At 38.0% G+C, this 12295-nt stretch overlaps 1 protein-coding gene across 1 annotated transcript; it reads left to right on the forward strand.

Moving 5' to 3' along the window:
• Nucleotides 1–214: 214 nt before the first annotated feature.
• LOC110604677 (MLP-like protein 28) lies at nt 215–1053 on the forward strand. Its single transcript, XM_021742945.2, has 2 exons — nt 215–486; nt 567–1053. Exons 1-2 carry the CDS (start codon nt 303–305, stop codon nt 842–844), a joined length of 462 nt encoding a protein of 153 aa, XP_021598637.1. The 5' UTR covers nt 215–302; the 3' UTR covers nt 845–1053.
• The last annotated feature ends 11242 nt before the right edge of the window (nt 1054–12295 follow it).

Below are 12295 nucleotides of genomic sequence, written 5' to 3' on the forward strand. Positions count from 1 at the left end.
ACTCGCTCCTGGATCACGTCCAAATTCCTATTGTCGTTCCTCACTCGAAATGGGGTATTTGCAATATTTTTCATCCCATAATACACATTCTAATTGAAATTACTCAACATAGTCACATCTGCATAATTGAGTATGAAAATATTTCTATAATATTAAAATAAATAAATATATAAATGACAATTAGGCTCATGCCACTTCTATATATAGAAAGCAATGCCAAAGGACTTCATGCATCATTAGATTCATTAGTGATCATAAGCATCACCAGAAACTCTGTATCTTTCTTTTTTCAAAAGCTAAAAATGACACTATGGGGCAAACTAGAGGCACAGTTTGGGATCGATGCTCCTGCAGATCAGTTTCATGATGTCTTAAGTTGTCGACCACACCATATATCCAATATGTCCCACAATATTCATGGTTGTGATCTTCATGAAGGTGAATGGGGTAAGGAAGGCGCTATTGTCTGCTGGAAATATTTTCATGGTAAGCGTTTAATCTTTTCCAATTGTATTTTTCTTTTTTTTTTTCTAAAAATTATTAATAAGTATAAAAATGAAAAACAGATGGGTCTGCTAAAGTGGCTAAGGAAGTAATTGAAACCATAGATGATGTGAATTTGTTAATCGTCTTCAAAGTGATCGAAGGAGATTTGTTGGAAGAATTTAAGAATTTCAAGGTGACCGTTCAAGTTACGCCTAAAGGAGAGGGCAGTGTGGTGCGTTGGACCTTAGAATATGAGAAGATCCATGAGAATATACCAGATCCTTACTCCTTGCTAGAGATTATTGTCCAAAATAGTAAGGATGTTTCTGCTCATCTCGTGAAATGTCAGAACAAATGATCATGGAACATGTTATGCTCTAATATGTGGTTTGCATAATAATTAAATAAGTGCTTTATAATGAAGCACCAATGACAATGCATCTTTGCATATAAACTTGTATCTATAGGACAATGCATCTTTGCATATGAACTTGTATCTATAATGCATATGAACTTGTATCAGTAACGTTTTAAACCTTAAAACTATGTCTGTGTGTTTTTTAATAATTATGCTTCTTTTATCAATATCTATCTAAATTTTTAATATCCAATCGATGGTTATCGACTTGATTTAAATATTTTTCTTCAATTTTTTATTATAAAAATTAAAAATTTAAATTTTAACAAGTAAGGAAGATATCATATACAAGAGTGAACTCTAGTAACTTAAAATTTAAATACTCATGAAAATTTACCGGCATAAACTATAATATTCATATCCAAAAATCTCTTCACCAGTTGTTTTTCAAACGATAATTAATAGCATTGATCAAATCTAATTTTTCTAGGATTTTCAATCAATTTTAAATTTATCAAGATGTATTGAAAAATAATAAAATATGATACGTAAAATTAGAAGACTATAATTTTATCAAGACACACTGATATATATCATAATTTAGAGGATATAGTCTCTGTTTATAAAGAATAAATTTTTAAAAAATATTTTTTAAGAATAAAAATATTTTTTAGAAAATTTTTTATTTTTTATTTATATTAATATAAAAAATAAAAATATGCAGCAATAGCGTGTATAAATATATATATTGTTTAAAATAAAAGAAGAAAATATAAATTTATTTTTATTAGAATGAGATATATAATTATTTATATAAGGCATTGTAACATTTTCCATCCCATAACACAAACCCTAATTGAAATCACTCAGAATAGTCAATGCTTAATAATTGAGTAGGAAAGATTCTACTATATTAAAAATACATATATGGCAACTAAGCTCATGCAACTTCTATATAAAGAAAGCAATACCAAAGCAGCATAAGCATTACCAAAAACTCTTTCTCCATATTTCCTTTTTCTTGAAAAGCAAAAATGACGCTATTGGGCAAATTGGAGGCAGATGTTGAGATTGATGCTTCAGCAAATTAATTTCACGATGTCTTTAGTTGCAGACCATACCATATATCCAACATGACTCCTGATAAGATTTATGGTTGTGATATTCACGCAGGTGAATAGGTAAGAAAGACACTATCGTTTGCTGGAATTATTCTCCTAATAAAATATTTAAAATATTAATTTAAGATTTTTCATAAATATTACATTTTATCATTATCATCATATTTTAAAAATAATTTTATTTAAATATTTTTATTAATTATTTTATATGAATTTTTTTAATCCTCTCTATAAGTCTAGATGCACCACAAATTAAACCCTACTCAATGATTGCCCCTTATTTTTTATTTCCAGATTTCGTTTTTTGCCACATCATATTGTCTCCACTCAATAATTGAATCCCTCAATTAGTCTTATCTCTTTGAATTTTTGGATCAAACTTTAGACTGAACGTATATATTTAATAATCTAATATCTATATTTTAACTCTATTATTATATGTCTTTTAATTTGATAAAATTAAAAAAATAGAGATTAAATCATTTACTTTTTTTAAAAGAAAAAAATTTAACAACATAAAGTAAGGATTAAACTGTTAATTTTAAAATTTTATGGGGTTATATATTAATTTTGACCTAATTATTTTATAACAATTAATTGCAATGGTCTCATCAGGAAATTCGTAATTAATATATTTTATTTATTTTTATATATTTATTGTGTGTTGAGTATATTATAATAGGTCCAACATGCAAGTAATAATTCAAATTTTGAAAAATGTGATCTATTATTTTGTCCCAATATAGGGTTAATAATTGCATGCATAGAAGATTTACTCCAAACAGAAATAAGATATTTTTCCATGAATTTTTTTTTCTTTTTACATTGCAGAGAAAAAAATTACAATTAAGCAATTAGGCCTTTCGGAGAATAGGCCTATTAATCTGAAGGCAATATTTCTAAAAATACGAATTTGCAATAATATCTATAAAAGTGTTTATGAACGTGGTGATGTTACGTGGCAAAATTTAATAAGTGAAAAACGTTGCCGCATTATAGGAGGAGATTCGAATATTTTAACACACAGACTACCGTCAAGACTCGCCCTCTCCGAATAGACTAAATCTTGATACAGAGTTACCGTTGTTAGGCACATTTCTATTTTGCCAAAGATCGTGGGATTACTAATCTAATTAGCTGATGATATCTATTATCGACCAGTCGGTCACATTATTGCCGAATTTTCAGGAAACACTATATTTATCTTCATCCCCTTACAATATAAAAAGAGAACGATTTCAGAGAAAATGTATACTATCTCTAATACTATTCAAGCTCTAAGTAATCCTTCACATTCCCTCTGTTCTTCTAAACACTCACTTCAGTATCGGATAGACTGTCGTGGGCACTTACCACCACCTCACGTTTCCTCTCTTGTAGGTTCTAGCTAATAACAATTCAGTTTCATTTCAATTACGTCAGCAATCCAATCTTAGCAACATCATTTAGTTCCATTGCCGAGAAAGATCCATTAAACTCGCTCATGGATCACGCCCAGTTTCCTATCGTCTTTCCTCACTCAAAATGGCTGGAAACCCTACATTTGCTGACAATACCATTACCAATGAGGGGGTCATCATTTCCTCTATCCGAAATAACCGAGAGAACATGCATCCAGTGATCAATGAAGCAAACCTTAATAATTTGAATAATAAGTAGATACTCCGGTATATCCAAAGATTGCAGGCCACTCTCGGGCAGTATAAGACCCTATATAAGGACTCCATGGCCGAAGCGGATGAGTTTTCTCCCCATTTTCGGCCAACGGTGAGTCCATGCTCTCCCATGGTCGTTTTTGATGATTTTTCCTCCAATCTTTCAAGTTTTAACAAGTGTTTGCTTGGCTTTTGAAGATTTGTGAACTTAGAGCAAGTTTTGGAGCTTGGAGACCAAAGAGTGGATTTCTCCCCATCTCCAAGTTAGGATCGTCTTCCCTCTTGATCTTCAAGAGGTAAGCTTAGATCCTACCTCTCTTGTATGTTTTAAGCGAGTTTTATGAAGTTTTATGGGGTAGAAATGCTTGTTTAAGTTTTAGTTGAGTTTATGGGTTTATGTTGTGGTTATGAGCAATGTATGTTGTATATGCATGTTTGAGGTGTTGTAGTTGGGGTGTAGGATAGTTTGAGACCCCTATATGCTTGTTGGCTTGAGTTGCTTATTGTAGAATAGGTAAATGCATGATTAAATGGTTTGGGTGGTATTTGTGCACATAGGAGGCTGAGTTCTGCCCTTTGGAAGACCTCAGGTTCGGCAGCCGAAGGAACTTTCGGCCGCTGAACCTGCCTGTGGAGGCCAGCCTTTGGCTGCCGAACCCTGCCCCCAAAAGTGGACTTTCGGCTCTGGAAGGGAGTTTCGGCCGCCGAAGGTGCCGCCGAACATGCATGAGTTTCATCTCTGGAGAGAACCTTCGGCCGCCGAAAGTGCCGCCGAAGGTGCATGACTTTCGGCTCTAGAGGGACTTTCGGCCGCCGAACCTGCCGCCGAAAGTGCCCTGTCCAGCCTTCTTTTGCATGATTTCTATGATTGTTTTAAAGTATTTTAGGGGGTTTTTGGGGAGTATTTTAGAGCCATGTTTGTGTGTGTTTGGTCCCTCATTTTAGTCCACCCGTGTAGGTTCGGACCAGAGGAACCGAGGACCCCAGCAGTGAGATAACTGCTCCCGAGTCTTGTCAGAGCTAGCCAGAGGTGAGTGGAATAACTCTATATATTTCAAAGCCAATAATAGAAGTTTCAGCATGATTCATGCATCATAAATACCATATGATATGTATTAAGTTGTTTGCATTAGTGATCAAGCACAATTTAGCCACATTTTTATTATCTCTTTTATTGCTTATTTACACATTTTCTAGCTTAATTTATGGTTTTTATCTTGTTTTTACAGAAAAGGAAGAATCTGGAAAATGGGAGAAAAAAGTGCAGAAAATTTGCAAAAGGATGATTTGCCCAGTGATTTGCCCAAAAATCTGCTCCAATCACTGCACAGATCAAGCTAAAACAGATACCCAGAGGCAACAGACAGCAGTGACATGGGCAAGCGATTTGACCAAGACAATCGAGAATCACTGGCCAAATCACTCGCAGAGGCATAGAGGACTGACTCACAGAGAAGCGATTTGCCCAGTGATTTGCCCAAGAAACTGGTCAAATCGCCGGGCAAATCACTTTGATAGCAGAAAATTACAGCAGAGCGGGAAAATGGACAGCAAACAGAAATCCGAATTTTCAGAAGTCCAAATCCAATCCAATCACTTCCAACACTTATCCAAGAGCCACGAAAGAACTTCTCATCCAAGGAAATCCAATTGCAATCAAATTCAACATCAAAAGAGGAGTCCAACATCAAATCAAAAAGGGATTTCAAAACCCTAGACAATTCTTCAGCTATAAAAGGGTAGTCTCAAAACCAGCAAAGGCATTATCGAGATAGCAATTCAGCATACTCTCCCCTTCGCCAGAAGCTCTGCAACTTTTCCCTTTTCTCTTCTTTTAATCTTTTTGTGTATTTTAGTCACCATGAGTGGCTAAAGTCATTCTTTTCTAGTTGAAGTTGAGAATATTCAGATTTGTGATGAATTGGGAGGTTTAATACTCCATTGTTGAACTCTTGTTTGTTTCAATATTTATGCAAACTGATCTTTTCCATAATTATTACTTTGCTTTTAGAATCAATAAGGGCCCATTGCTTTTAAATTGCTTAAGTAATATTGTTTGAATGATTTAGGTCCGTAATTGCTTAGGTTGTTCAAATACACATTTAATCAAGTTGCATAATCTAAACTTGACCACGCGGTTGGCAAGGATAGAATTGGGTTTTTCTAAGTCTTAATGCAATCAACAGTTGTTCGATGCTACAATGCCCCAAGGACGTTCCTTGGCAACTTGTTGATTAGTGTTTGATTGGCGAACGTTTCCTAATCAAACTAGAACTAAGGAAGAATTTGGATTGTGAGAAGCATCTTCCACAACCAAAACTGATTTATTGAAATCAAATAGGAGTCTTTAATAATCAATGATCAATTCTGAACAAACTGAATTAGACTCACACTTCAGCTAGAATCTCTTTCTCATTGAAATTCTCATCTATTTAAATTATTGCTTTCTTTTGCTATTTAATTTTAATCATCAAATCAAACCCCCATCTTTTAATTATTTGTTATTTACTCATCTTGGTTATTATTAGGAAGATCTTTAGTGTCAATTCCCTGTGGTTCGACCCTATTGCCACTATCTACAAGTTTATTGTTGATTGTTTAATAGGTTTATTTTTGACGGCTTCGACAACCGCCAATCAATTAGAAACCACGAATATGTTGCATTGCATATCTTGATGTTGATGTGGATGGATGTTGAATGACCCATTAGTCCTCAGTACGATGAGATATGATATGTTATGATATGGAAGTCCAGGCGTGCCTGCACTACGCCCCTGGCACAATGTAAGAGAAAGACCAGGTATAGCCTGCACTACGCCCCCGGCACAATTGGATATGCATGATATGTTATGTGTAAGAGAAAGACCAGGTGTGGCCTGCACTACGCCCCTGGCATAATTGGATTATGTAGAGGGCTATTGGTGACAAGTCCATCCTTGATGTGAAATGTTTGTGATGTGATGCATTCCATGATATCATATGTTTTAAATACAATGTTTTATTATTCTGCTCACTGGGCTCTAGTAGTTCACCCCACTCCATTAACCCCAGGTTTGCAGGTACGGGATAGACCAGGAGGTCAGCTAGAGTAAAGTCATGTTTGTGTAATAGCTAGCGGTGGACATGATAAATTATTGAAATGTAATGTATTGTTTAGGAATGTAATAAACAGTTTTGAACAGTTATGCAATGTAATGATGTTATTGAGGATTAGAGTTGTGCTTGACCCTAGTTTGTATGTTAATCCCTTTTGATACATGATCTTTCAAATGTAATGGTTTAATGATGTTTTTATGTAACCAAGCTTATTGTATGTGATGTTACCCCATTGGAGCATTTTATGAGGGCTCCAGTGTGGGGATTATGATTATGAGTTGTGCATGCACAGGGTAAGCTTGGGAACTGAAAGAAAAGTTTAATTTTTTTTATATAATTGTGTGATCATGTGTGGGATTTAACAGGTGTACAGGTTGTATGTTAGGCTTGCTACGGGTCCCGGTGGTCTTAAGCCGATCTGGATCCTAGCGCCGGTAGCAGTCCGATTCCCGGGTCGTTACAGATTGGTATCGGAGCACTAGGTTCATATGGTTGGACCTATAGTGTGTCGGGCTCATAGATGTTCTAGAAGGTCAAGCACAATAGAAAAATCATGTCCACTAGGATAGGATGTAGAGTCCTGTCTTGAATGATGATGTGAAATGCCATGATTTTATGCATGTGCATTGATGATATGCTATGTATGTGATGTATGTGATGTGGGTTCATGTGTTTCCACATGAACCATTTGATGCTAATGTTCTATGTGTTGTGTGCTGTTTTTCAGTAAACAAGATGAGAGGAACTCGTCGATCTACACGATTGACTGGAGTACCACCCCAGGACGAGGGCACAAATGCCCGTCCTCCTGCATTGCCAAGGGCAATGTCCTGCCGGTCTAGCAGGGAGAGAGCATCAAGAGACCCTAGAAGGTTTTTTGATGTGAGCAGAAGGGAACAGTACAAGGTGGAATGTCGGAAGATGTGGGAGATGGTATGGATGTGGATCAGAGGAGGGACGACAGTCTTGGAGTAAGTATGTCTGAAGAGGGTATGGGGGAGTCTCAAGGAGGCACTCAGGCCTCGGGATTTATTCAGCCACCCCAGTACCCACCCTTTTCACAGAATCCCGGGTATTCGATGGGAGGTACATCAGATTACCCCAGTTTTAACCCTTATCACTCACATGCCCTACCCACCTTTTTACCCACCATACTCACAGTACCCTATGTACCCACCCCCATCTTTCTACCCAGGTCCAGCAAACCCTACCCCAGGGGATGCTGCACCTCCTCCACCACCAGCAGAACCTACTGTCCAAGAAACTCAAATGCCTAAGCCTAGCTCATTTGGAGGGAACAAAGTCAAGATGACCGATTACATGAAGTTGGATGCTCCCCAGTTTGATACAGGTGATGACCCGTTTGTGTACCTTAAGAGGGTCAAGATGATTACAGATGAGATAGGAGCTGATGACAGTAGAGTCATTCAGATGGCTGGGTTCACTCTGAAGTGCAAGAAGGCCCGAGAGTGGTTCAAGAACTATGTGAACCCGAGGTTGGATAGCCTATCATGGGAAGAGTTTGCTAATGAGTTTGCTGGATGGGCTTTCCTTGACAGTTCAAGGGAGTTGAAGATGATTGAATTTGAGCAGTTGAGGTAGACGGAGGAAATGAGTGTGGATGAGTATACAGACAGGTTCTTGGAGCTGTTGCCGTTTGCTGGACAAAATCTTGACACAGACCAGAAGAAGTCAAGGAGGTATATCATGAAGCTTTATTCCAGGTATTCCTCATTGATCCAGTCAGAAAAGAGGGACAGTTTCCATGCCATAGTGGATATGGCTCGGAGGATGGAGGCTAGTGCCATAATCGAGGGAAGAGTTAAGCAGTCAGTGGCACAGTCTTCTGGTTCCAAGACCCCAGGTGGGGGAAAGTTGGATCCTTCTTCCTTGAGTTCAGCAGCTTCAGGCAGTAAGAAGTGGGACAGAGGTTCCCGGAAGTCCAAGAAGAACAAGTTCTGGAGCAAGATCAAGTCAGGTCTGGGATTAGAAAGTGGCTCGAGCTCAGGTGCAGATAATGCAGTATGCATGAAGTGTGGGAAGCCGCACAAGGGAGTATGTCGGTTTGGGACGACAACCTGCTTTAGATGTGGGCAAGAAGGATACATGGCACGGGAGTGTCCTAGAGCAGCTTTTGTGACACAGTCTCAGCAGACAGCTTCTGGTAGTGTGGCTCAGCCAGCAGCTCCAGCCGTGACTCAGGCTAGTGGCAGAGGTCGAGGGAGAGGGGCAGCCTCTTCTTCAGCGGGTTTCAGGGGTGAAGGTCCATCAGCTCCAGCACGGATCTTCACCATGACTCAGCAGGAGGCAAATACATCTAACACCGTGGTGTCAGGTAATCTCGTCATTGGTTGTTCAGATGTTTATGCCTTAATGGACCCTGGTGCATCTCATTCTTTCATTGCTCCGAGGGCCGTCGAGAGGTTGGGTTTGATGGTCTCTGGGTTAGAGTGTGATAGCGGTTGTCGAAGCCGTAAAAAATAAACCTATTAAACAATCAACAATTAACTTGTAGATAGTGGCAATAGGGTCGAACCACAAGGATTTGACACTACGGATTTTTCTAATAATGACTTGGACAAGTAAATAACAAGAAATTAAAAGAGGGGGTTTTGTTTTGATGATTAAAACTAAATAGCAAGAGAAAGCAATAATTTAAATAGATGAGAATTTCAATAGGAGAAGAATTCTAGTTGAAGAATGGATCTATTTCAGTTTGTTTAGAATTTATAATTGATTCTTTAACACTCCTATTTATTTCAATAAATTAGCAAGCACGGACTGGCAGCAAGGCTCTGTAAGAGAATGACCAAAGCATCGGTTGCTTCCACTTGTGGCCTTCTTCGACCGCCTTGACACCTTAATATCAAGGAACCCCCCCTCTCTTCTTCTCTTCATGTATGTGGGCTGCTTTAGGATGTGGAAGACGCTTCTCACAATCCAAATTCCTCCTTAGTTCTAGTTTGATTAGGAAACGTTCGCTTATCAAACACTAGTTAACAAGTTGCCAAGGAACGTCCTTGGGGCTTTTAGCATCGAATAACTGTTAACTGCATTAAGACTTAGAGAAACCTAATTCTAACCTTGCCAACCGCGTGGTCAAGTTTAGATTATGCAACTTGATTAAATGTGTGTTTAAATAATCTAAGCAATTACGGACCTAAATTATTCAAACAATTGTTACTCAAGCAATTAAAAGCAATAGGCCTAAATTGATTCTAAAAGCAAAGCAACAATTATAGAAAGGTCAAATAGCATAAATATTGAAAATAAATAGAAGTTTAACAATAGATATTTAAATCTCCCAAGTCATCACAAATCTGAATTTTCCAACTTCAACTAGAAAGGATGGATTTAGCCACTCATGGTGGACAAAATCTGTAACGACCCGAAAATCCGAACCGCTACCGGCGCTAGGATCCAGGTCGGCATAAGGCCGCTGGGACCCGTAGCAAGCCTAACATTCATCTTATAAACCTGTTTAATCCCATACATGATCAACACATACATAAAAGTTTTGAACTTTTCCTTACATTCATTCATTCTTTCATCCATTCACCAAACTCAACCTGTGCATGCACTATACATAAACATAATCATAAACATTAACCCCTTTTTGGAGTCTCATCAATGCCCCAATGGGGTGACATAACATATATTGAGTTTGGTTACATAAGCATCATTAAAATCATGTACTCAAAGAGATTAACAACATACTAGGGTCAAGCACAACTATAAACCTCAATAGACATCATTACATTACATTTCTATACTATACTTTTACATTACATCACATTCATGTCCACATCTAGCTATTACATACAATATAACTCTACTCCTGCTGACCTCCTGGTCTACCCTGTACCTGAAATCCTGGGGGTTAAGGGAGAGGTGTGAGCTATAAAGCCCAGTGAGCAGAATAAATAAACATTCAATTTAAATTTCATACTTTCATGAGATGTAACACATCACAGATAAATCACATCAAGGATGGTATTGTCACCAATAGTCCTCTACATTCCAAGGTGCCGGGACGTAGAATGGGTCAACCGGTCCTTCTCTTAAACATAACATATCATAACATTCCAACGTGCCGGGACGTAGAATGGTTCAACCGGTCTTTCTCTTACATAGTGCCGGGACGTAGAATGGGTCAACCGGTCTTCCATACCATGCCATACCGTATCATATCACATTGTATTATATTGAGGACTAAGGATCATCCAACATCCATCCACATCATCATCAAATTATGCAATGCAACATATTCGTGAATTCTAATGCAAACAACCTATAATATCTCATGGCATTCGTGATGCATGAACATGTTCAAATCAATATTTAATTGCTTTAAATACATAAGTGTTTATTCCACTCACCTCTGGCTGAAGCTCTACTGACTCTGAAGCGACTGACTTACTACTGGGGTCTCCGGTTCCTCGGGTCCGAACCTACACAGGTGGACTCAAATGAGGGACCAAACATTCATGAACATGACTCTAAAATACTCCCCAAAAACCCCCTAAAACACCTTAAAACAATCATAGAAAACATGCAAAGGAAGACTGCACAGGGCACTTTCGGCGGCAGGTTCGGCGGCCGAAAGTCCCTCCAGAGCCGAAAGTCATGCAGGTTCGGCGGCACCTTCGGCGGCCGAAAGTGCCCTCCAGAGACGAAAGTCCATTTTCGGGGGCAGGATTCGGCAGTCGAAAGGCTTGCCTCACAGACAGGTTCGGCGGTCGAAAGTTCTTTCGGCTGCCGAACCTGGTTTCTCCCAAAAGGGCAGAAACCTAGCTTCTCAATGCACACTTTCCTCCCAAACCCTCCAATTAAGCATCCAACTCTCTCAAATCATGCATAGACACTAGCAACAACACATAGGGGTCTCAAACTATCCTAAACACCAACTCAAACACATCAAACATGCATATCCAACACACATTGTCCATATAATCACACAAAACCTAACAAAGTTCAACTAATCTAATCATGCATTTCTACCCCATAGATCAACTTAAAATTTGTTTAAAACATACAATGAGCTCAAGATCGGCTCTTACCTCTTGAAGATCGAGAGAGAGACGACCTAAACTTGGAAACCAAAGGAATAGAGCTCCTGAGTCTTCCAAGCCTTAAAACTTGCTCTTTGCTCAAAAATCTTCTGTAATACTCGGCTAGAATCCGGCACCGGAATTCCTGACGTTCGGTGGAATCCGGGATGTTGGAATTCTATAGAATGGTAGGATTTATGTTTTTCTAAAATATTATGTTATTTTGAAGGTTTTGAGCTTTAAATGCAAAGTTGTGTATTTTGGAGAGTTTGAAGGAGAGTTGTTTCAAAACTCCACGTTGGGATCATTCATCTACTTGATTTCAGAAGGTAAGTGATCAAGCATAAATTAGCCGCATTTTTATTATCCTTTGTATTGCTTATTTACACATTTTTTAGTTTAATTTATGGTTTTTATCTTGTTTTTACAGAAAAGGAAGAAATTGGAAAATTGGAGAAAAAGTGCAGAAAATTGACAGAAAAGTGATTGGGTCAGTAATTTGCCCAAAACACTCAAATCACCGGGCAA

The sequence above is a fragment of the Manihot esculenta genome, chromosome 17 (genome assembly GCF_001659605.2).
Source record: "Manihot esculenta cultivar AM560-2 chromosome 17, M.esculenta_v8, whole genome shotgun sequence".
NCBI lineage: Eukaryota > Viridiplantae > Streptophyta > Magnoliopsida > Malpighiales > Euphorbiaceae > Manihot > Manihot esculenta.